Genomic DNA, 26,727 nt, shown 5'->3' on the forward strand with positions numbered 1-26,727 from the left:
GTCATGGACAAGGTGGTCTGATAGATCCAAGACTCGAATCTCAGGCTACAGCCAAAGGTCAGCAAAGTTTGCAACAGGTCATGTGTGGTGGAACTCTGCTGTGCCTGCTGTCTAGAGATAGCCCACTGACCTTAGCGTGTGGTTATGTCAGGAATTCTGACGTTGATATGCCCTCATCTTGGACTAGATAATCTAAGCAGGAGCCCGGCCTTCCGCATAGCAGTGCCCCACAGTTTCAAGACTTGCAGTCCACTCCCGTAGCCTGCATGCCATGAAAAAGCCCCAACCAAGCTTAGCTATGCCAATTAAGGAAGCATGGGTGGTTACAGCTGGCAGTATTGTCTCCTTCGGTCCACTGTGTTCCAGCAGAAGAGTGCTAGGCTAAGCAGCTCATGGCGCTGGACTGACCTTAGCCACACTCCCAATAGCATTGCCACAAGGATGCTGCTGCGGCACTGGTCTCCCACCTACCCTAGCTACACCATATGGTGCCGGCTAGCCATCTCACCGACTGACGCTGGAATCTGGGGCTCACGGTTCGATCCCCGGCACCGGTGGCAGGTCAGCCCAGCACCATGTGACTCTGGGCAATAGCTTGCTTAATCTTCCCGACGGCCCCCAGTGCCGGAATGCCTTTGGGTAGCTGTTCGCGCTTTACAAATACTGGATTTACATTTACATTAAAGCTGGGCAGACAAGAACTATAGTTCAAAGTACGGTGCCCCCATCTCTCCCGTCAGTCAAGCGTCTCAGCAACTCCAGTGAGACCTATGCTCCCATCCCAGATCAGGACATGCACCAGGGCATTTAGTTCCCTGAACCAACTTTGCAGTATGCATATGGGTAGATTAAAAAAAATGGACATGACTCGCAGCAAGATGGCCATTTTAGACAGCACAATTCTAGCCATAATAGGTAGTTTAAGGAAGCACCAAAAACCCACGTAGCTCCACAGGGATGGATAGCTCCTAGGTGATGTACTTCTAGGTGTCTGTACAGAGGCTGGTTTCCACTTACACAAAGGAGACAATGAAGCGGCCTTTGAAATTTTCTTCAGAGGTAACAAGACCAAAGGTCTTAAAGGAGCCTGGAGTGGACTCTCGAATGGGGGATTATTGAATGGAGCCTATTTTATTTTTTATTTTGTGTATTTTATATAGCGCGCAGCTACCCCAACGGGGTGTCCCGGCGCTTCTGAGTGAAAGCAGAGTGATAGTCCTGGGGGGGTTAACAAAAGAGAAAAGTTTTTAGTGCCTTACGGAAGGGTAATTCTTCCTGGATCATCCTAATTGCGATCGGGAGTTCGTTCCAGAGAGTTGTGGCACAGACCTGGAAGGTTTTACCTCCAGAACGTGCTTTCCTGAATCTTGGTATGGAAAGCAGATGTTGGGAGTTGGAACGGAGGTTCCGAGAGTTACAGTAAGGACGGATACTAACTGAGAGGTAGGCCGATCCCCTACCCCTAGTTGCTCGATGGGCTAAGGTCATGGCTTTGAATGCAGCTCTTTGATGGATTGGTAGCCAATGTAATGCTCTGCGATGTGGCGAAATGTGGGTGCGTAGGGAAACCCAGCAGACCAGCCGAACAGCCGCATTCTGGACTGTCTGGAGCCGATGTAGGAGGCCCACGGGCAACCCTAAATACAGGCCGTTCGCATAGTCCAGGTGAGATGTAATCAATGCCTGGACTATGGTTTTCCTGGTGTCACTAGGGAGATAGGTGATGAATTTCCTAATCAGCCTGATCTTGGAAAAACAAGCGGCTGAAACGGTCTGTATTTGGTTGCTAAAAGAAAGATTTGAGTCCCACTTGACCCCTAGATTTTTTACAGAGTCCTTAGGGACAGGAGGAAGGCTAAGTTCCTGTGGCCACCAGAGAGTTGCATCAAGAGGGGAGGGTTGATGGAAAAAGAGAACCTCCGTTTTCGCCGCATTCATGCGGAGGCAGTTATGGTCCATCCTAGTCTGGGAGGTAGCTTGTTGGCCAATAGGAACAGGTGTTTTTTTCTTCTCAGTGTCTCTTCCTAGGTGAGGAATATTCTACAGCTAAGATAGGTATCACCTAAGAAGCTGTAGAATAAATGGATTGCATGGTAGAAAGAGATATGGACCAGGCCTTCAAGACATGAGAAATAGAGGCAGATAATCTTTGTTTCTTCAAAATTAGCCAATCAATCAAGGAACTTGTAAAGTGCACTACATACCTGTGAGGGTGGGGGTGGGCTGCTACTGATCGAAGAGCCAGTCTTGAGAAGTCTTCTGAAGGCCAGTAGGTCTTGGGTCTGTCATAGGTTGGTGGGGAGGGTGTTCCAGGTCTTGGCGGTGAGGCGGGATAAGGATCTGCCGCCGGCGGTCGTTTTACGGATGCGGGGGGCTGTGGCGAGGCTGGCTGAGCGGAGGCTGCGGGTGAGGGTGGAGAAGCAGAGTCGTCTGTTGAGGTATGCTGGTCCGGCGTTGTGTAGGGCTGTGTGTGCGTGGGTGAGGAGTTTGAAGGTTATCCTCCTGTTGACGGGGAGCCAGTGTAGGTCTCTCAGGTGGGGGGTGATGTGGCTGCTTCGGGGGGATGTCGAGGATCAGTCATGCAGAGGCGTTCTGGATACGTTGCAGCCGTCACAGGAGCTTAGTTGTTGTTCCTGCGTAGAGGGCATTTCCGTAGTCGAGCCTGCTGGTGACGAGGGCCTGGGTGACGGTTTTTTTCGTTTCGGAGGGGATCCACTTGAAGATCCTGCGGAGCATTCGGAGGGTGTTGAAGCAGGATGCGGCGACAGCGTTGACCTGCTTGGTCATGGAGAGGGTGGAGTCGAGGATGACCCCCAGGTTGCATGCGTGGTCGGTGGGTGCTGGAGCTGTTCCCAGGGAGGTAGGCCACCAGAAGTTGTCCCAGGCTGAGGGGTGGAGCCGAGGATGAGGACTTCCGTCTTGTCAGAGTTTAGCTTCAGTCTGCTGTCCTTCATCCATTCGGCGACGGCCTTCACTCCCCTGTGGAGGTTGGCTTTGGCGGTGAGAGGGTCTTTGGTGAGGGAGATGATCAGCTGGGTGTCATCGGCGTAGGAGATGATGTTGAGGATGTGCTGTCGGGTGACGTGGGCAAGTGGTGCCATGTAGATATTGAACAACGTCGGGCTGAGTGAGGATCCTTGTGGTACGCCGCAGATGATCTCGGTGGTCTTGGAGCGGAAGGGTGGGAGGCTGACGCTCTGGGTTCTGCCGGAGAGGAAGGATGTGGTCCAGGCCAGAGCCTTCTCTTGGATTCCAGCGTCGTGGAGGAGTGCTCTTAGGGTGCGGTGGCAGACCGTGTCGAAGGCGGCTGATAGGTCCAGAAGGATGACGGCAGCTGTTTCTCCTTTGTCCATCAGGGTCCTGATGTCGTCGGTGGCCGTGATGAGGGCGGTTTCGGTGCTGTGGAAGCCGGACTGGGATGGGTCCAGGATATTGTTGTCTTCGAGGTATCGGGTCAGTTGTCTGTTGACTATTTTCTCTGTGGCTTTCGCCGGGAACGGGAGCAGGGAGATAGGACATAAGTTCTTGAGGTCCGCCTTGGGTTTCTTGAGTAAGGCGTTGATCTCGGCGTGCTTCCAGCTCTCCGGGAAGGTTGCTGTCTCTAAGGAGATGTTGATCGCTTTCCGGAGATGGGGGGCAATGACTGTGCTGGCTTTGTTGAAGACGTGGTGTGGGCATGGGTCAGACGGGGATCCGGAGTGGATGGAGTTAATGGTCTTGATGGTGTCTTTGTCGCTGGCGTTGGACCAGGAGATCAAACGGCTGGTGCGGATGGTGGTAGCAGGGGTGGTGGGCTCGGCGGTGGACGTGGGGGGGTCGTGGTGTTGAAGCTGTCGTGGATGTCGGCGATCTTGCGGTGGAAGAAGGTGGCCAGCGAGTCGCACAGGTCTTGAGATGGGGGAATGTCATTGGTGTTGGAGCTGGGGTTGAGAGTTCTTTCACGATGCTGAAGAGCTCTTTGCTGTTGTGTGCGTTGTTATCCAGGCGGTCCTTGAATGCGGTCCTCTTGGTGGTCCTGATGAGTTGGTGGTGTCTGCGGTTGGCGTTCTTGTGGTCTGTGTAGCTGTCTGGTGATCGTTCGCGGAGCCAGTTCTTCTCCAGTTACAGACAGGTGTGCTTGGAGGCCTTCGGTGAACCATGTGGCTTTCTTGCTGAAGTGTTTGGTGGCGGGAGTCCTGAGTGGAGCGAGGGTGTCGGCGCAGTCGTTGATCCACTGTTTGAGGTTGAGGGCGGCGGTGTCGGGGTCGGTGGGTGGTCTCAGGGCGAGGGTGGTGGTCAGCTGATCTTTGGTGACCTTGCCCCAGCAGCGGCGTGGCATCTGTTGGGTGCAGTGGTGCGTGGTGGGTTTCCTGAAGGTGAAGTGGACGCATCTGTGGTCAGTCCAGTGGGGTTCGTTGGTGTGGTTGAAGGAGACGTGGGGACTTGCGGAGAAGATGGGGTCAAGCGTGTTTCCAGCGGCGTGGGTGGGTGTTGTCACAAGCTGTCTGAGTCCGAGGTTGTCCATCAGGGCGGTGGAGTTGGCATCATTGTTACCTGTACCGGTAAAGCAGGGCCAAGGCACAAAAGTTTGTTGGCGGCCTGCGTGTGTGTTGAATATGTTATACGATTCTTTTTTAAGCATGGCTAATACTTTGGAACCCATACATAATGGTCATGTCTTAATCATCGACATATGTGGACAAGAGTGAATGCGGCTCAGGTAGTATACAAGTACCCTGAAAGGTAAACTGTGATTAAGACACGTATAGTTTTTAAATATACATAACAAAACCTTTTTGAAGGTGTTCTGCACGGTCTGATTCAACCCCTACAAAACACAAAGCAGAGGATGTGTGTGTGTGACAACTGAGTCCACAGATTGAGCAGGGGCATATTGCAATGTCCCATTGTGTTTTAATAAAAAATAAAAATAGAGACGTAAATGCGATTGAAAGCCGACGTCTTTACAAAAAATATATCTCTACAGGTACATTATGAGCAACAAAAGTGCTTCAAAATAGAGGGATGTATATTGAATAGATACCCCTCTGGCACGGTGGGAGCTGGTACGTGCGGCCTTGGCTCTCACATGGTAAATATAACTCGTTAAGATGGGGCCTTTTTGGAGTGTGAATTAACAAAACAATATAGTATCTGGTTGGTTTTATTATGAATTTTTGAAATGTTGTCTTGTTTGTGTATTTGTCGGTCAGCCACTCCGCATAAACAAGTCAGTTGTCCAGTGAAGCAAACACTAACCTCGCGCCCTCACGAAACTGCCACGACGATGCAGAAGCAATGAAACATGTTGGCCTACTTTGAACAGGTTTGCAACATGCTGTGCTTTTAATATTGAGTAAGCTCACAATTGTGAATAAAGAGGGCAAAGTCAATGTGAGACTTAACTCAATTTTATTCTAGAATACACATTCCAGCATAGTTCACGTTTTTTTTTTGTTTTGAATACATTCATTTCTAAACTTTTTACTTACCTTTGTCTCTTTACTGGACGAATTCTCTTTTCTTTTGTGAGAAAGTAACCAATGATGATAGATGTGGGCATATTCTCTTTTCTTTTGTAAGAAAGCAACCAATGATGATAGATGTGGGCATGCTGGTGAGAACCTGCCAGTAGCTCCTCTGGTGTTGCGCACATGAGGTGCTTTTTCACTCTTTCACTTACTTTTTGCTGTACTTTATATACACCTCTTTCTGCATTAAGGGGATATATTTGTGGAGTGTTCTGGCTGTAGGTTCATTTGAAGATGTTGGGCACCTAGGACGTTATTAGCGGTTGGGTGGAGGTAGTTACCCCTTGAACCCCTTGTCCTTTGTATAAATGCTATTGTTGCCCTATCCCAAGCCAGGCCTTTGTTGATTAAATGGTTGATGGGTGGAGGGTGACCTGGCTGTAGCTCTTTCCCTCTAAAGCTCCTTGTTGTGAAGATGCAATGCAAGTCTAACAGATTCCAGGGTAATCTAGATGTCCAAGAGGACTCTCCACTGCTGGGTCCACTGAAAGCACAGACACCACTTGGGTTTATGCATGTGCCACCAAAGTTGAAGCTACAGCAAGAAGCAGGGGGCAAGAAAGCCCAGAAGGTGCAGGAGGTCTCATGTCCAGAAAAAAAAATTCTTCGGGAATATTGCTGAAAATACCAAAGCTATTGGGGATGCCGGGAGGCCTTGAAGAGAGCGTCCAGCGTCGCTTCAATGAAGAGGAGATGCCCGGGGCACAAGAGGTGAGACTTCGGGGGGGGGGGGGGGGGGGGGGTTGAAGAAAATCCCTCAGGTCAAAGAGCTAAGGAACAAGTAGACGGTGGTCTGCAGGTGGTCAGCCACTAGTTGCAACAAGCATTCCTTCAGCAACCAATCGTCAAAGTCAAAGTAGGACCCCGCCACCATGGGCAGGTACCTCTCTGTGTGACTCAAGGATCACTATGTGGAAATATGCATCCTGCAACTCTAGGAACGCCATCTAGTTTTGCAGCTCCAGAACAAAGAGAACATGCACCACACACAGAATTTCAAACTTTTCAATATGCAAAGATCCAGAATGGGGAGCAGACCCAGTCTTGTTCACTAGAAACAACTCCATAGTGCATTGTCTAAGAGATGCCAGTTTCCCTGCTGCAAATGCAGTCACGGTCCTGCAAGGTGACAGCAGGCACAGGGAGGATGGGAGTACTGAATAGGAAGGGCATAGCCTTGCTCTACAATCAAAATGACCCAATGGTCTTTCGTGATGGACTGCCAGTATGCCAAGTGGTGGGACAACCTTTCTTCCAAAGGCCTCACCTGCGCCTCAAAGGACAGGCTGACAAGGTTCTGCTGGGGGCCTAGGGAGGAAGAAAGAAAAAAATAAAAAATAAAAATCGGCCCACAAGCTGGCCTCTGCCACAGGCCTCTCGGGCACAGGCAGATTGCCCGCCTTGCCAATCCGACCCTGCCGAAATGGAGTTGTGATGCTATCCGAACAAGAGTGATATTGCAAATGTTCGTATCCAGTCTAGCACCTGGAGCGATTCAAGAGGTGAGGAACCTGCAGTTTGAGGTATTCATCAGAAACTGTTGTCTAGCAACGCTCCTAAAGCTTCTGCCCTTCCCTATCTGGTTGATCAATGTGAGGTAAACTGGGGCCTGAGTGATGAGGTGCGAGGGAGGGATTAGTATCCGAGCAGGAATGTAGGACCGGGAGAAGGGGCTGAAGAGGGGACAACCACCCACCGAGTGTTCTCCATGTCAGTTAAAGCCAAAGTGGAAAATGAACCAGGACCCAGAGCGGAGTTGAGGTGGGTGAAGAACTGAGAGGAAGAAATGGGAGTACCTAGTGCCACATGCGGCAGTTTTGAACGGATATGAAGAGGGTGGATAAGTGTTATTGTTTCATATCATGAAGTTCTCCTGATCATATGCTGCGCGGCAAACATGAGGTCAGCTAATTACTCACAGAATCAGGAAGGAATGAAGAGCAAAGCTTCTGTTGGGTTGACTGCTCAAAAGTTAGGAGGGACCACATGCCACAGGAGAGGCCCCGTAAGCATTAGTACAGAGACATGCATTTAAAGAGGTGGACTCATCTTTATGCGCATCTTTTCCAAGTGGTGCCTGGGCACACGCATAAAGAGGCAGAGATCCATAGTGGCAAACAGACGAAGACAGCTGGGTCCAGCTATATTTGAAGTGATAGGGTATTATCTTCAATACTAGCAAGACAGCATTCACCTGCCTATGAAGCAATAGAGCGGTTTCCCAGGTGTGCCTCAGTGCAGGTGGTCAGTGGTGCCTTCTCAGTCTGACTCTGCTTTGTATCTCATGCATCCAGGGCCTAACTGGTACTCTCTGCTCCTAGTCTCTGGGGTGCTCACAGGCCTTGCATAATCGCAGAGGTGTACGATCTTCTACTGCTGGTACCTACAGCACAGCTTTTAAAATGTTCACTGGCATTTATGGCTTCCTGCCTTTTCTCACTTATGCTAGATGCCAGGCACTCGAGGAGTTCCAACTGAAAGGCCACGCTTGAAATACCCTCTGGTTTCTGGTGGATTGTGGGTTTGCAGGAGGGAGCAATAGTCACATGTCGGTCCACTTCCAGTCATACACACACACTTCGAAGGAGGAGGTATTCGTTATTAACTGTGCAAGATTAGGTCCATTGGCTGAGGAGGCTAATCTCCTAGACATCTGTAATATGACTTAAGTATTATTAGCATGAAGGTAGTGCGCACTCTCGAAGTGCCAAGAGTTATGTAGAGATCTGTAGTCCTTTATACTCTTTTGCAGATGGACCTGCAGTATTCTCCTTTAACTGCATTCAAACTGCTGCGGCAAGAGGCCCTATTGTTTACCATTATGACATCATCTCCGGCCATTCCCATCAATCCCAGTTGCACATTAGAACTCTACCTGAACTCTTTGATGATTTGATGGATGTCAAACTCAAACGCGGCCAATAGGATGCTGTCAAGAGGCTCTGGCACACTGTCGCTCCCCATAAACAGATCCAGACTAGACTGTGGGAGACAAAGATGAATGGGAAGATAAAACAAACAATGCACATATGCATATAATTCTGTCACTTTAAAACCATAAATGTTCTTGTTTACCCCATTTACCATATTGGGGTATAGATCAAGTTAGCACAACAAAGGAAATATTGTAGTCGACTGCAAGGTGCTGAACACCCTTGCTTTGGTAGCAAGAAGCTGCAGAAATAGCACATAAAGCGACAGGAACAACACACAAAGTGGATGATCAGTTACCAGACTAGTCACTAAGTAACTGGACACCAGCCTAGACCAGCAAACAGTAAGCAGCGAATGGGAGTCTAATTGCTCAAAGTGAAAGGACTGCTGCAGCATCTCAGCCTCTGTTCTACACAGGTTTGACCCTATATACGAGGTGAAACAGGAGCTCTGCAAATAGGCTCTTAACAGATGTCTGGACACACCTGCGCATAGAAGTGTAGGTCGCTGGGCTTCACTGTTGGATGTGCATACAACAGCCGTGACACCATTAAATGGTACCATGTGCTTAGCAGCTCCTTCTTCTCCAGTAAAGTGGTCTCATCCCCCAGGAGGATCTACAAAAAGGATAACACAATGAAACAAACTAAAAATAAAGCAAGCTACTGACCTCTCCACCAAGTCACAAGACCTGTGCTAACGCCTCATGCGCACAAGACCTGCACACATGCCATTGGTACAGTGCTTGCACTCACGGAACTGGGGCACAAGGCGCTCACCTTGCAAATGGACTCCAGGTTACTGTTTGAGGCAAAGGTGCCATCCTGCAGATACCGTTCACACTCCTCATGCCAGTGTTGCCACTTCAACTCAAATTCTGTCAGGGTTTGGGTGCCACCAGGCTAAAACAGGAGAGATTTCAGATTGGGTTAGTCACATCAGAGCCACAATGGTGGCTGCACGAACACACAAGATTATCCATATATTCTCATTAAAGTACGGCAAACACATAACTAATCACCATAGAGAAAGATGAAATCTTTCCTTTTCTATAGTATGTGTAACAATAACACAAATGTGACCAAGCGTCAATCATCTGCCCCCATCTCTGGAGCTTCAACATTTAAGCCATACAATGCAGATGAGGGCTGAACTTCCCAGCCACATATTCCTACCGGTAAGTGCTGGAATTGGAAAATATGTACTCTAGAAACCTATAGATTGGAGGTGTAGGAAAGGGGGTGGAGTCATGTGGGGAGCAGTATGAAAAGCAGAGTCTGACAGTCAACTTATACTTTAGATTAAAATTAATTCTGCTGCAAAGAAATTGGCAACAAGGACATGTGTGACAGTAAATCTGTTCTACATTACTTATTTGGTCACAAAGAGGCTGCATTTTAAAATATCTCACAGAGTTAAGACACGTACTGCAGGGATCATTGTATGCCTAGCATTTTGAGGGGATTATAATAGCTGTAAGATAACTCTAGTGGTTAACACAGTTCTGGGAAAGTTATGTGCGTTGTCCAGTTAGTTTTGACTCATAACATAGTATAGAGAGCTAATGTGCCTGTGTAAAATGCAGCGAACATAATTTTTTTTTATTTAGATAGGTAAGTGGGCTACAGCTTTTGGCACTGAAATCACTTTGTTACTTCCAGTTCATAAGTTGCAAGCCTTCTAATACAGCACAGTGCTCAATTTATCAGCAGCAAGGAGCTACACAGAAATAGTAAATCATGGGTTTAGATTCTTATTCTTTTTTTCTTAATCTGTTATTTTAAGATTGCAAAAAAGATTTCTTTGGGAAGTAATGAAGCCCCCCAACTCCCCTGTGAACTCGAAAAGAAAATACAGGGGTGGCCAAGACGCTGACGAAGTATTAGCGTCTCTCCTCGCTTGCCTGCACGGCCTCCCGTATTATTGGCTCAACTGCCCAGCCCTCCGGTCAGAATTGCACCCACACAGACGTTGGGCAACCGAGATCTACCGGCCGGCTACTAGCAACCTCTACAGCATGAGATCGCCTGCTACACGACCACTGAGTGAGTTGCCACCCAAGCAGCGTCCAGCGGTCCACATGGTGTGCCCTCGGCCTTGAGCACCACCGTTACACCTCAGGGGAAGATAGCAAGAGCACCACTGAGCAGGGGCGGCTACTCCATGTGGGCAGAGGAGCGTTGCCCCACAGCTTTCTCGCAGTGTGAGAAGCAGAAACATAAAATGGTATTATAAATACCATTTTATGTTTCTGCTTCTCGCACTGCGAGAAAGCAGAAGGGCTTGGTTGTGGGTCGGCTGTCCTGCTCTAGGGCATGGGAGGAGTGGTTTGACTACTCTGAAGGCACTGACTGTTTGGTCGACCCCAGGGCTGACCAAAACATTCATATGCACTCTCCCTTTTCTCCATGTAGGATGCATGGGGAAAAGGGCCTCCCATAGACGCCTGTGGGGTCGGACATGAAATTAGGCAGGGCTAACAGGGCTACGAGAACTGGCAGTGCCCCACCAGACATCTTGATCTACCTGCATTGCTTTCGTAAGAAGGAAGCTATTATGGAGGTTGCCCACAAAATAGACACCATCCAATTTGAGGACGCCACAATCGTCATCTACTGGGATCTGGCATTGGGCACCCTGCAGCATCGCCAACAATGGAAGTTGATCATCTCCTTCCTCCAAAGTAAAGCTGTGACTTACCGATGGGTCCACCCAATCAGACTTCTCACCTGGAAGGGGGAAGGCCACGCGATATGTTCCCTCAAGGTGGTAGCAGCAATCCTGGAGCTTCCTGACCAGGCAGAAACAACATCCCACCAGGTATGTCTCCCCCAAGTGAGGCATTCACCTCAGGGAGCCGTAAAAAGAACTAAAGGGACGAGTAACAGACCAGTTATGAAACCCTCCAAGGACAAAATACAAAGAGAATGACAGGCGATTTTAAACAAACTACAGACAGACTGGACCGAACTAAGGTCATCAGCTTGTCACATAATGCTAACAGGGGAGCGCGCCGGTAATCACACTGGGGCGGAGGGAACTCACGAGGCATAGAATTGATTGGTAAGATGGACGATGGACCCGAGGGGCACATTACTATTCCACAATCCATATGGATTACTCCAGTTGTGGGCGGTGGGGGAAGCAGAGTAGACACGGGTTACTTCTTGATAAACTCAGAGAAAGTTAGGGTCCTCCCCACCACAATACTGCACAGCCCCTGTATTACACTAGGCAATCTCCACAAAAACCCATCCTCACCAGACAACATTTACAATATCCGTTGGAGAACTATAGTGAGACCACTTATGCCCACCAATGCGAATCGTTAATCTGATGGGTCTCAATGTCCCAGCAAAGAGCGGCATAGTGCTCTGTATGCTCAAAAACTCAGGCTGCGATATTTGCTTATTGCAGGAAACTCGCTTACTTAAAAAAGATTGGAACTGGCTACAGTGCTGCAGGTTAAATCAGCAGATTTAATCCTCTGGTCCACTTAAGAAGGGAGCTGGGTATACTAATACATAATAAATTCAATCACCCACAATTACACTCTTCAACGTGTACACTTCTAAAGATAATCAAGAAAACTTCCACCAGGGGCAATCCCCCAGATGCTGACTACACCAGACAGGAAGGGAAACAGACTCAAGCCACCTATGTCTTAGGAACTTTGGCTTAGCGGATATTGGCCCTACACCCCACTTCGAGACGAAATGGTTTTCTCAGCATGACACCAGACATAAGCCAGTCTAGACTTATTTGGGCACAACACAACTTGTACTGAGAATACGGCAAATCAACATTGGGGTAATTTCTTATTCTGACCACCGCTGCAGATCCTCACACCCCGCCAATCTGCAACACTGGAGGGAGACATTACAGTATAGGAAGTTATAGCTAGCATTTCTGAACTCCGTATTGGAAAGGCCCCAGGTCCCGATGGTTTACAGCTGCCTTTTACAAGATGTTCTGTCCCCAATTAGCTCCCATGCTGGTTACACTTTACAACTCCTCTGCAGACACCGAATCACCCACCCCCTCGATGCATGCAGCTGTAATCACAGAAATACCCAAAACCAAGCAAGGACCTTTCAGCCTGCCCATCACGTTGCCCAATTTCACTCCTCAATGCAAACGCAAATATATTCACAGGCATCCTGGCCCAACGAACAGCCCCCTCTATATGAAAGACCTCATGGGCCCTGACCGGACTAGGTTCATCCCCGAAAGCATTTGCCCTGACAACAAAAAATGCATACTACACATCAGGGACAAAACAACCTGAGACTCAAACACCAACCTCTCTCTTATCCATCAATGCCAATAAGGTGTTCGATAGGGTACAATGGCCCTTTCACGAGGAAGTCCTCGGAAGGAGTGGGATGTATCACAAATTTCAGAGATGGGTAACTAGCAGCCATGATCAGCCAAGCGCCCAAGCCCGAGTCAATGACGCAACCTCTGGTCCCATTGAGCTACAGAAGGGAACACGACAGGACTGCCCTCTGTCCCCGCTTTGGTTTGGCTTATATATGGAACCCCTATCTGAGGCAACACGCAGAAACCCCCAAATAATGGGAATCACATTTGAGAAAATGGAGCATAAGATAGCACTTTAAGCAAGAAACTTTGTTTTGATGGCGACTAAACAACTGACCATGTTCCAAGCCAATACTCGACGAACTGGACATATTTGGTCAAATATCAGGATTCAAGATGAATAAGCAAAAATTGCAGGTTCTGGATCTTAATGTTCCACAGGAGCGCCAAGCGGCCGTTAATGAAACGTGCCCCTCCCCAAGGGCACACCAATATATTACCTATTTAGGCATCAAACTCCAAAATACCATAACGCATACAGTTGACAAAAACTATGCAACTTGGAGATTTGGCAGATGGGAGGGCTATCACACGAGACGCATAGCAGCTGTCAAGTTGACCTTGCTACCAAAAATATTATACATAATGCAAGTTCGCCCCCTCCAGCCACCTCAGGACAAGCTTCCTACGCTACGTTTGATAGAAGGGTTTATTTGGAAACAGAAAAAAGGTAGAATGCCCAAACGAAAACATAGAGATGGACATTTGTGACTTAAACACTAATATGCAGCCACTCAACTGCGCTATTTGGTGGAATGGCACCCTAAGTCCTAAGAAATATTGGTGCTTTATGGACCAGTCAGTAGCTGGCATTCATGTGTGGAAGGCACCCTGGCTACACAAGAGACACAGACCATGATGAGCATATAGCTCCCTGATAATGCAGGCTTGTGATGGCTTGGCTCTCCCAATAGGACTGATGACACTGCCCTCTCCGATGACCCCTATAATAGGCAACCCTGACTTTCCACCAGCTAGAGATGGCAACGACTTTCTGACTTGGCAGCTATTGAACTGCAAGGAAATAGGCAATCTCTTTGACCGGCACGGATTTCAGTCCTTTGAACAATTGTACAGGCACTGGGTGACACCAGCGATACAAGATTTTGCTGCCCGCTCACGGACCTCATTTGGGAAATGGCTCATCTCCAAACCGATTGGCAAACAACTAATTTCCAAACTCTACAAGATACTCATGAGAGCGATCCTACTGCCACGAGCAGCAGCCAAAAGACTACGGGAAAAGGAATTAAGACCGCACACTCTCAGATAAGATATAGGGGGGGAGATTGGCGAATATTTTCCACAGCACACACACACACAACACATACACACACAACAGCAACACTGCCTCTGGGAGACCATGATTAAAATCACTCACTACTGGCACTACATACCAGCTCTAATCCACATCTGGCACCCAAGCAGGTCCCCGGAGTGTTGGAGGGGATGCAATTCACCAGGCACGCTTACACACTTACTGTGGCACTGCCCAAAACACCAGTAATATTGGACAGCTGTACTTCATAGTATTAACAAAATATTCTAAACCAATATTACCCTGTTCCCTGCATACATTATCCTGGGACTACCCAATGCTCTTACAATTCTGGTGCACTCACATAGAGATACAGAGATAGCGCTGGCATTGGCTACAGCACGACAGGCAATCAATGTTGTTCGGGGCAAAGACTATTCTGAAGTATGAGACACAGCTGCATCAACTCTAGACCCTGTTGGGGATGGAAAAGATATCCAAAACATTTGAGACAGGAGAGGCCTTCTTTGAGAAAAGAGTGCATCAACTTCCTTAAACAATAATACAGGGAACACACATGCCCCAGCTACCTATGATTACTGTGTCTCATAACTCCAAACACCACAACTTAGCCCTACACAATACTCCCTATACGTATCGTGAGTTCTCAGGGGGACACAAGACACTAATTGCTAGATTCATTAGAAACACAACATGGAAGATTTAGGTACATATGGGTATTAAGGGTGTGGGTGATTGCTTATAGTAGGGTGGGTGAGGGCTCCAGTTGGAGCACGGAGCACTCTTTGGCTTCTTTTCTTTTTCTTCATGTTTCTGCACTATCTTGTCCACCAGACCACTGGTGTTCGGATGTAGGTGGCCTTACATTACACTGAAATAAACAGATTTAAACCTAAAAAAAGAAAACCTGACTGAAGCAACTGACACTATTAGACATCCTGGAAGATGAAAACTCCAGGAGTCTAAAAGGGACACATTTATTTTTACGGTTTTCTGGGTTTAACATTTATTAATGGACAAGTTACTTATCTTTGGTAACGCCCCATCTGGTAGAAGCATGATCTAGCCTCAGATTCCTTACCGTTGAATTCCCCAGGCGTCCGACTGGATCCGGAATATATATATTTTTTTTTTAGTAATACCCCTGCGGTGTTGGTCAGCTCCGCGTGACATTGACCGTGTGGTCTCTGCCGATGTGACGTCCGCGTCACCTATATAAGCGCCAACTCGGTGCGCTGACATCAGTTACTTTTCACAACTTTCCATGCCAGGTGCACTGACATTGGTGTGTTTTGAGCAACTTAAGCCCTGAAAGGGAACAGACCTGCCTTAAAAACTTGTTCGCAGTGTGGGGAGGATGGGTGGGTCAGTAAGGAGTCTGTGGCTAGATCACGTCTCTACCAGATAAGACGTTACTGAAGGTAAGTAAGTTGTCCATCTGATAGAGGTATCTAGCCTCAGAGTCCTTACCTTTGAATAGATAACTAAGCAATACCATCCCCGGAGGAGGGACTGCAGACAAGTTTAGAGCAAGAAGTCCTGTAGGACAAAAAGGCGGTCCCTTCAGACTTGACTGTCCATACAGTAGTGTTTGGTAAACGTGTCCAGGGATACCCACGTTGCTGCCTGACAAATATCAAGGACTAGAACACCACGTTGAAATGCCTTGGTAGCAGTCTTAGCTCTGGTGGAATACGCTCTTAAGCTTTTCGGAGGCTGCTTCTTGGCCAGAGCGTAGTAAATTTTGATTCATATGACGACCCATCGTGAGATAGTCCTCTTCTGCACCACAAGACCCTTCTTTGACCCAATATACCCCACGAAGAGTTGGTTGTCCTCCCTGGAACTTGGAGGGGTGCGAAGGAACGTAGAAAGTGGGCAAGGTGACCAATTGCCCCACAAAGAAAGGTGTTACCACTTTTGGTGAGGAAGAGGCCCTAATTCGAAGCACCAATGTATCAGGGAAGCTGGTCAGGTAAGGAGGATTGGATGATAGAGCCTGCAATTCGCTCACACTCCTGGCAGAAGTTATTGCCACTAGAAAGGCTGTTTTGAGGATAAGCAGCCGGAAGGGGCAATTGTGCAGAGGTTCGAATAGAGCACACATTAGGAAGGTGAGAACTAAATTACAATCTCACTGAGGCATGATGAAAGGGGCAGGAGCAAACATATGTACATGTCCCTTAAGAAATCTATTTTCAGTAGGAGATTTAAATAAAGATTGTTGGTCTGGCAGCCTCAAGAAAGCCGACAGTGCATAGAGGAGGACACTGCTGGGCAAGGGTCAAAATAAAGAGAAGGACGAGAGAGGGAAGCAGAAAGAGGATCAACAGATTTTCTGTACAATATTTTACAAATTTGTCCACTGGCAGGCGTTCACTGTCTTGGTTGAGGGACGCCTGGCTGCCGAAATAACATTACAGACTTCGGGAGGAAGGTCGAATGTTGTGACTACTGCTGCTCAATATCCACACAAGGAGATGTAGAGTTGACAAGTTCGAGTGTAGAACCCTCCCCTGCTGTGAAAGAAGATCCTCCCAATGAGGCAGCCTGATCGGAGGATCGATAGTGAGTTGTAGAAGCTCGGGATATCAGACTCTGTGCCCAGAAAGGAGCCACAAGAATGACTGGGCCTAGTCGCTCCTGATCTTCTTGATCACTCTGGACAGGAACGGTATTGGTGGAAAGGCATACAGGAGGCCTGAGATCCTCTCGAGACTATAAGCGTTGCAGAGCGAGGGCCACCTTGAAAACTCTAGCATTCCAAAAACTGCTGACATTACACATTCTTGCCAGAAGGAAACCGATCTAACCAAAGCTCTCCCTACTGCTGAAGGAAACCTTGCGCAACTTCCGAATGGAGACGCCATTCATGATCCACTAGGCATCTACGGCTGAGTTAGTCTGCCCTGGCGTTCAGAGAACCTGTCAGGTGTTGAACCACCAGGGAAATGACCTGCTGTTCCAGCCACGTCAAGCGATGCAGGGCCTCTTGACAAAGTATCCATGACCCCGACCCCACCCAGTTTTTGCCGTACCATACGGCAGGGATGTTGTCTGTGAACGCTTGAACCAGATTTCCCTTGATTGAAAGAAGAAAGGCTTTAAATGTCAAGCAGATCGAAATTACCTGCTGTTCTAGCCATGTCCAGAGATGCAGGGCCTCTTGACAAATGGTCACTTGGCCCCGATTATTGCGAATCGCTTGGAACTCCAGCAAGTTTATGTGGCTTCTGTCACTACTGTGTGGTCTGGTTGGGGAAGGGAGAGAGGCCTGCCTTTGACCCAATCGCAGTCTAGTAGCCACCACAGCAGGTCCTCTGCAATTCTCTCCGAGATCAGAAGCATGTCGGCGAGATTCCCCTGATGCTGCGCCTATCGGAATTTCAAGTCCCACTGCAGAGCCTGCATATGCCATCTGGAATGTTTCACTAGCAGAGTGGAGGAGGCCATGAGGCCCAGCAGCCTCAGAGTCAGTCTCACAGAAAACTGGGATAGAGGCTGGAACATCGGTATCATAGCCTGAATATCCTGGACTCGTCATTCAGGAGGATAGGCCCGAAAATGCACTATGTACAGAACAGCTCTAATAACAAGCATTTGCAATGCAATAGGTCTCGCATTTGAGAAAGCTAGAGCTCTTCGTGTTGAAAATGACAAATGTTTTTTACTTTTGTTGTTTGGTATGCAGTTGAGTGATGATATTTGCATAGCCCTATTGCCATTCGTATGACCTTGTGGCGCTGAAGAGCCACAAAATAGGAAATAGGTCATGAGTAAGGGCAGACAAGACTAATATGCTGGCTGGAAAAACGAGAGCTCACAAACACTAGAGTTGCACTTAGGGGTGATAGATTTTCAAAACAGAGCTTGCCTTACAGATATGAATTACCCTAGACCATCAGTTTGAATAACCAGGGTGGGCTAGGCCCTAGTCTAGGGAGCTACTACGAAGACAGTTACGCAGGGGAGTAAATTTGTGGATAAAAACTCCTCATCTACTGCCAAATTAACTTTTTATTGGTGGAGTGGGTGGTAAAGATTAAAAACTGCCTTAGGGATTGGAAGGATATAATAGTCCTATGTTCCCACTACTGCCATCTTTGTTTACAATGTTAGTAGTGGCTTGTTACTCCAGTTTCCCCCATTGAGGATATTTCCTGGGTACATTTTTTTGCGGTTATTCGAAACGGGGGTCTGTATCTGGTAAGATTGTTGCGATCAGTACGTGGTACCTTAAGCAGGGCTCAGACGGTTCTAGAATGGGAAGTGAGCAAGAACATGCACTGACTGTGAACCAGGCATGAGATAATCAAATTAATAAGTCAGTGGACACTGTATTTTTATGTTGTTAGAGGGATTGGGGGCTTTGTGAGTGAGTTCAGACAGTTTTACTGCTTCTTCTCTAGTGCATCAAATAACACACCAGGACCGGGAGAACCGTTTCATGTGATCTAAGTTGCAATTCATAGTCATTTTGCTATTTGAATGTCCATACATGATGTACCCACCGCTCGCTCTCACTTTGCCTCTGTGATTCATACACCACAGGTCATCCCCCGGGACCCAAACCATGCCGTCTCACCTGTTCTCTCAACGCCTGCCTGAGCTGCTCACTCTGCACATCGCCATCCTCCACTGGACTGCAGCTCACTTCCTTATGCAGGACCTGCAGTGAGGGCTCTGCAGCACCTGGAGCTGCTGGGATCCGGATGGGGATGCTGGTGCTCTGCTGCCCCTGCTGTGCTTTGCTGCATCACAAGCCACAGGTCACACGTTGAAGGATGGTCCACAGGCCACCATCGGGTATACTGACTGATACATACAAGAATTATTGACACTGCACCATCCTACCCACTTCCAGTCTTGATACAGACAGCACCAGTAGGCTGGCCCTTTGTGCTGCATGTGTTTGTGGACATTGGTAGCCTGTTCTGTGACATGTAGCGACAGCAGCAGCTGTCGTTCTGTACATGTGTGTACGTGCAGTGTGCGGACTGTTCACGTCTGCCATGACCACCTCACATCGGCATCAGTAAATGCGGTATCATCCATCAACACTCGGGTTACCAGAAGCACCGGGAAGGGATTTACCGCTTCTCTTTTTTTTTTTGCTTCATTATTGTTTCTAATGTCTTAATATTTTAGGTATGTCATTTTCATTTCCAGCCAGTTTTGTATCGATGTGTGATCCTTTCAGCTCCCTTGCATGCTTTCTTCAGATGCCGCCTGCACAGTATCCAACTGGAATGCCCGAGACATGCTGCATTCTCACAAACGTTGAGCTCTGCTGGGGTCATGACCCCTGTTCCTACTCCCATTAGGGTTCTCAAACCGCCGATGAGACACTCTAGGTCGATCTTAAATTTGGTGCTATTTTACCACTGGTTCAATTCATGTAGTAAACACGTTTCAGCCTTTAAATACAGAAGATTTTTTTTTCTTAAATATTGCAAACACATTTATCCACTAAAACCATTCAGTTCGTGTTAATTATGAAGAACCTTGGGTTGCTTTACTTAATGCTGCCGCTTCGGAAACATTGCCGCCTCTACTCAATTTTGCAAGAAACATCTGAATGGTTTATCAAAATCAAGGAAGGACTACGATGACCTACCTTTATTTAGCTGAAATGTATAGACTCATATTTGCAAAGGCAACTGAAGCCTCCTGAATTAGTTCACAAATCATTTTCTGACATAGCATTGCCATCCTGGATTATGCAGGTAGCATACCAGAAGTTTTATTCACTGTTCAAGCATGTCTGAAGAGCCTTAAATAAATCCAGAAGACTCTTGAGACATCACCCCCCCGAGATGTCATCTTCAGACACACAGAGCTTTGCCAGACTCTGCACACACGTACGTACCTATTAATAACAAGCTACAAAAGCACAGTCTTCCATTGGCGTTATAGTGGATTTGGTGGATATGAGCTTCCAAGCAGTGGTATCATGGGCGGTGTTACGCTACATTTTCCTCCCCCTAATTAAACCCTCGACAGGAAAGCCTGAAACTGACACACAAAAACAACAAGCAGACAAAATAAGTGTACATAAAATTTTGACTGATCGCGGGTGGCACCTTCTTCGCTCATCAGTGTGCAGGTTTGTGGCTACCGGGAGCCGTTCGTCCTTGGTCTCCGTCACGAAGTTGACATCTGTGCCAACTAAGTTTAACGTGACTGGATCTGCTGTCTTTTCTTGTTCCGGCGCGCACTCAAAGTTGTTAATCTAGAAGGGCCATTAAAAAAAAGCAAGAAAAGTCTAAATGGATGCCAAAATAACATTTTATCGGCCTACTGGTAAACAGGACTACCGACTGTTTCTGTACTGATTCCCGTGTGCTTGTTTGCATACCGCAGACATTTTGCCCGCTCATTGTGTACTCATCCCACTTGGCAGAGTATTAAACAAAAACAACCTCCTGTACTGCTTGTGTGACAACGGAGGCGTGTTTAGGCACTGGTTCTGCGCAGCATTGTATCTGTGGGAAGTTCGTCCCTTACTTTAACTAGTGGTGCGCGCACCACAGAGGAGCGGGGGGAGGGAGCGGGGGAGGGAGCGCAGCAGCGAGGCGAACACGCGCTGCTGCGCGTGCTGGCCACCGTCGGGAATGGGCGTTGCAAAGGCGGGACATTGTCCCGCCTTTGCCCAATCGCGTGCCGTTTAAAAAAAAAAAAAAAAAGCACATGCAAGCCAATGCCAGACGGGGGAAGCAAAAGCACACGCACGATTGTGTGGGTAGCTTTCTAAACCCCGTACAAGAGGTCTCGCGCTGCGCAAGCACTGCTGCGCAGTGCAACGCTAGGCGCAAGACCTAAAAAGGAGAGTCTGAGAGGGAGTCAGGCTTGACTTCAGTTGACAGAGAACCCCAGCGAATGCAGGAGGTACGCCGTTGTCTGGAGGTGGGAGAGGAAAGCCTTAGGCGAGCTTGCCTTCAACTGCCTGTCGTTGAGATACGGGAAGGCTGACACCCCTGATCTGCGCAGATGAGCTGCCAACACCGCCATCACCTTGGTGAACACCTGAGGGGTGCTGGTAAGACCAAAGGGGAGCGCCGTGAACTTAAGGTGCTCGTGGCCTACCGTTAACCACAGGTTGCGCCGATGGGCAGGCAGGACAGGAATGTGAAAATAGGTGTCCTGCAAGTCCAGCGCTACGATCCAGTTTTCTGGGTCTAGGGTAGACAAGACCTGAGCTAGAGTGAGCATCCTGAACTTTTCCTTTTTGAGGAAGTAATTGAGGGCTCGCAGATCGAGAATTAGGCGCAGGCCCTTTTCCTTTTTCAGGACCTGAAAGTAGCAGGAATAGCAACCACAGCCTACTTCTGTTGCCAGAACCCTTGTTATGGCTCTCTTAGCCGAAAGAGTCATGACTTCCTCCAGAAGCAAAGTCAGGTGATCCTCCATCAGCCGGTCATATATTGGAGGCATGGCGGATAGGATTGTCTTGAAGGGGAGGAAGTAGCCCCTTCGGACTATCTGAAGAACCCACCTGTCTGATGTGATGTTCTGCCAATGGTAGAGGTGATGGCTGATCCTGCACCAACTAGCCAATCATGATCTTGAAGGGCCGGACTAGGAATGTTTGGAGGCTAAGGGTGCATGGGGGGTGGTGGACTGACCCAGACCCTGGCCACACTACCCATGGGACCGGAACGTGCCACGCCGACAGCCGTGCAGAGGTTGTTGGACTAGCGCAGTCTTGTGGCTGGGATATGGCGTGTGTGCCTGAAAGCCCCTTCCGTAGACACGAAAAGGGACAAAAGGCAGACTGGGGACGAGTGGCCACTGTGAAGCCCAAGGTCTTGGCCGTAGCCTGGGAGTCCTTAAAGCACTCCAGTGCCACGTCTGCTTTGTCTCCAAAGAGACAAATGCCATCAAAGTACATGCCCATGAGAGAGGCCTGGACATCCCCCGAGAAGCCAGAAGTCCTCCACCATGCGTGGCGTCTAACAGCCACAGTTGTTGAAATTGCTTTGCCCAGTGAGTCAGTCATGTCGAGTCTACAACAGATGATGACCTTTACTGAATCTCTACAGTCTGACAATGCTTGCAAGAGGATGGCCTTGGCCTCCTACTGGACCTGTGTACTTCCACAACTGCTTCCCACAAAGTGTGTAAAGAACGGCCCAATAAGCAAGCAGTGTTCACCAACCTCAAGGCTGGAGGAATAAGTATTTTTCACTGAAACTATCCAGCCTCTTGGATTCCCTATCGGGGGTGCGGAAGGGAACGCGCCTTGGGAAGTAGAGGCTTGGACCACCAACCTCTCGGGGGTAGGGTGGTTAGTGAGTAAAGATGGGTCACCCGGTGCAGCACGATGGCGGCGGGCAATTATCTTATTTACAGGAACACCTGTGCTGGGCTTGGACCAGGTGCCCAGTAGGACATCAGTTAAGGCCTCGTTGAAAGGCAGCAAGGGTTCTAATGAGGAGACGTTTGTCTTGACTGCCACAGAAGGGAGCTCAAAGCCCAGGACCTCAGCTGCCCTTCGCACCACCATAGAGTAGGACGCTCCCTCCTCTGTAGCCACGGTAAGGGAAGAAAGCAGGCCAGAATCAGGAGAGGTATCCAGTCCACTGGCCTCATTCAATTCCTAACACCAGTCAATGTTGTGGTAAGGCTGGTCTTGCAAAGGGTCCAGCGACCCCTCTCAATCTTCCTCCATTTCTAGCCCTTCAGAATAGGGCTAAGGAAATATCCAGAACCCAATGGTTCTGATCCGGCTCCGAATCGTCTGGGATCGAAAGGGTGCTGGCACCACCGGTAGGCATGTGCCGCACCAGGAGTCTCAGCGTCTGGTCTGGTATCAGGGGGGAAGGTCACAAGGGTACGACCAGCGTCGCTCCAGATCCATCACCGGATGTACAAGGGTGGCATTGGCGTCAGAGCCGCGGATCCAGATTGTGCCCCTCTGAGCCTACGCGTCCCGAAGGCACGGCAGGAGGGTCAGGTCACCAAAATGAGGAAGATGGTGTTAAACTCCTTGAGCTGGGTGCAGGTCGCTCCGGCTCCTAGAAAAGCTGGGAAGCGCGGATCCGAACCACGCGCAGGTTCTGAGGAACGAGGCATAGAGCACAGAGGCTCCTCCACTGCATCAGCCGAAGGACAGGGAGAAGTCAAAGAACATTTCAACTTCTTATGTTTTTTATTCTTCCTACATGACCAACTCAAAGAGTTCGAGTGGGAGGACGAAGACTTCGGGCTCCAGAGTGGTGCCCGAACCCTTCTCTCCACCGGGACCGGGAGAAAGAAAGCCAGGGCGACCAACACGGTGTAGAGCGCCTGGCCGCAAGCAGCTTTAGGGACTGTTCCCCCAAAGCCTTCGGAGCCAAGCCATGGCTTGAAGTACGGATTGGAGTGGTGGTAGCGCTCCAGGCTCCAAAGACGCACCAAGTGTGGATTCGTCACCGACATGGCACAGTGGCAGGTGCCACATGGCTTGAATCCAGAAGATTTCTTGGACATGGTGAAAAAACCTAATCCAAAACGGATTTGCGGTGGCTGGTGCGGAAAGAAAAGAACCGGCGTCAGTGCACCGCGGTGGCGCCTATTTCGATGATACAACAGCGGAGACCACACCAACAACGTCACGCGCAGCCGACCAACACCACCAACCGGCACGCTAAGGTATTGCTCAAAGAATAAAACTTCCAGATCCAGCCAGTTGTCTGGGATAATCAATGGTAAGGAATTTGCGGCTAGATGTCTCTATCAGATAAATAATATTACTGGAATAAACATATTTTACAAAGTCTGGACCATTTTAAAAAATGAGAAACTTCACTTCTGAAAGGGTTTAGATAGTGTAAATAAAAAGTTGTAATGTTAGAGTTCTATTAAGCTAAATGTTCCACAGTCACCGCACGGAGTAGGAAATTATTATGATGCTAATGGCCATCAATGGCGATTGTACGATGAGGATCTCTCGACTTTAACAGAGCACTTTGAAGATGTTGATTTTAATCGTGATCAGCTTCTGTTGAGATACATTACCGCTCATCAATCCCTGTTGGAATCTCAGAAATTACATGGGGAGTCTCAGTTAAGGTTAGTTATGATTTCTTTGTCCAGTAAGGTTTCCAGTATGTTCTGTGTTTATCAATTGAGTGTTCTAGTGTGGACCACCTTTCACTTGAATGCTATAGCCATACATGAATTTCCAGTACCATACGTTTATACCAGCACACTAATGGTAATAATTTGAGCATGACACTCTTCCTCACACCATACTTATCCAATATATTATTCCTTGGGTGGTGAATTGATTCGGAATTCATAGCTGTTCAAACACTTTCTGTGATTGGCTAGAAACCAAGAGGGTTTGTGTTACCAATATGCCAACGATCTGCATAATCTGATTTCACCCTACGTTAGCTAGATCCTCACTCAACATGGCGACTGCACTGAACCGCCAATACAACCGGTCACGTACTAGCAGTATAATCACACCCACTTCAGCTAACGAGACCGGAACACATCTTATACTCTACGCGATGCCAGAAACCTCACCACCCAGACCTGGTAGTGCGGGGTAGGTGTGCTTGAGACACGGACTCGGCGTGTCCGTAAGTATACTAATTCCAAACCTAACTGTTTGATTTCCTAACAGCAAGCATGCTCGAGCTTACGGGTTAATTCTGATCAAGTTCGTCGGCTTGGGGTCACCACTGATATGATGGCTATACTAGCAACATAAACCTCGAGGTTTCTTAAATGAGTAAGTCTCCTAGTTACACCACGAGAGGGACGCACTAGAAATAAAGGCTCCGAAGTATTTAATGTATTTTTTAGAGAGTACATTTCTAGGTTCTGCAACGAGAGGAGGCACACGCGTATACAAAAGTTTGATTCATACAACAATTAAAACTGTACTTCAGATACAAACGAACATCCCAAGATATTCATGTGACATGGTTTTTCAAAATAGGGAGGTTGACAAAAGCACAGCATTCGCGTGCTCTTTTTCATTAATACCGATGACTCTTAACCAGTGTCAGTAGTATTTGCCAGAAGATGTTTGAAAGAGATTAGGGGCTATATTAATCTAGAGCCCTGGAACCTTTATATATCACCTTATATGAAAAACGTTTTTCACGTGTGACTTCACAAATAAGAGAAGGGGCTAACATAACCCTGGAGTACTGTTACTTAACCATTTCTGATCCACTAGCTCTCTCACTATATGACTTTCAGAACGCGAGGAACTCCTTGCGTAGCCTACCAGGAACTGCAGAGGACTATCCTATGGAATCCTTAGGGTAAGTCCACCAATACAGTCCTTCTAGAATTCAATTTTTAAAATTTTTTTAATCATCACTGGTCAGAGTGATCACTTCACGTGGCTCTTGCTCACTGTATTTGTAGATCTCTCTACCACGAATAGGGTGCACCATCACTATAGTTGCACTCGATAGCTCACGAGACACACCATGTATGTACACAGTGATTGTCTATACGCATTCTATAACCACCATGGTCTTCCTTTTCTTCCACAGGTAGACCGAGCTGCAGGTAAAATACCAGCTAATATTGAGAATGCTCACTGTTATTTAGGATACTCAGTGTAGATTCAAATGTAGATAGAATAACTCTTGGTCCTGAAGAATCGCTAGAGTATTCCTCTATTAGAGCGAGAAACATGTCGACCCAAATGAGGCAGTGTATATAACCTAGTCCATCACTCTAAGTTACCAACACTTAACCTCACCAGTTTTAATTAGGCGAGGAGGCTTCCTAATAAATTGTTTGAGATAAGCACTCCGAATCCTATTTTAATTATTGTCTTTCATCTACATGACTAAAAGAGCCCCACACACCCATCTCACCCAGCGGCTTTATTGGATAAAAAGATCTCCACAAGAGTGCTCTCTAAACAAGAGCCCGTCGGGTATTGCACCAGCCGACTCGACGCAGGAGCAGCCCGATGATGACACGATACATCCTGAGGGGTACGTGATTCACGACATCCTGATGGTTGTGTGAGGGCCACAATATCCATAAATCAAAAACTTACTTTGAACATTACATGGTCTGTCTCACCCACCTTTAGGAACAGCTTTGTTATTTTACTTGTATAGTGTGGACCAGCCCTTTAGGGCAGCAGATGACTGTATAGGATACAAATTGAGATAAAAAAGACTTACAACATAGGCAAAGGATCAAGGGTAAAAAAAAGCTCTCCATTAGCAGTGAAAAGTGCTGATGACAGGATAGGAACTAGATAATAGTTTTTTTTTTTTTAAAACAACAAAAACAAGACATTTGCAAGAGTGAAGTGGATTTTAGGTCTGTAAGTAGGGAAAAGATTAGGTAGGACTAGGGCGTGGTGGCTATCAGTTTTGAAGATTTCATAGATAAGGAAAACAACAAAGTTCATGCTAGATAGAACAGAGTTGAACTGAGTCAGCAAAGTTAAAGGGTGACTTTGGAGCAGGGTTAAAGTGTCAAATGATTAGCAACATAAAGGAGTAAACAAAATCTTGAAGTTAGATGCTAGGTAGCGGTTTTGCTGCAGATAAGAGAACAAATGTGGGCAAGGCGGTCCCTCTTGCAATTGGCTTAAAAGTCATATCGTTGGACTACCTAGGCCTCAAGTTCTCCTTTAGGGGGAGGAGA

The 26,727-nt window shown here is 47.8% G+C and overlaps 1 protein-coding gene across 1 annotated transcript in view; it reads right to left on the bottom strand.

Annotated features, from left to right (window-relative positions):
- Nucleotides 1-26,727, bottom strand: part of NUP85 (nucleoporin 85) — a 352,506-nt gene that overhangs the window by 106,745 nt on the left and 219,034 nt on the right. The window contains exons 9-11 of the mRNA XM_085617042.1: nt 9,224-9,346; nt 8,930-9,061; nt 8,386-8,492 (exon numbers count right to left, since the gene is read on the bottom strand). Coding sequence (XP_085473168.1) covers nt 8,386-8,492; nt 8,930-9,061; nt 9,224-9,346 — 362 coding nt within the window. The remainder of the gene's footprint in view (nt 1-8,385; nt 8,493-8,929; nt 9,062-9,223; nt 9,347-26,727) is intronic.

Source organism: Triturus cristatus, chromosome 7, assembly GCF_964204655.1.
Source record: "Triturus cristatus chromosome 7, aTriCri1.1, whole genome shotgun sequence".
Lineage (NCBI taxonomy): Eukaryota > Metazoa > Chordata > Amphibia > Caudata > Salamandridae > Triturus > Triturus cristatus.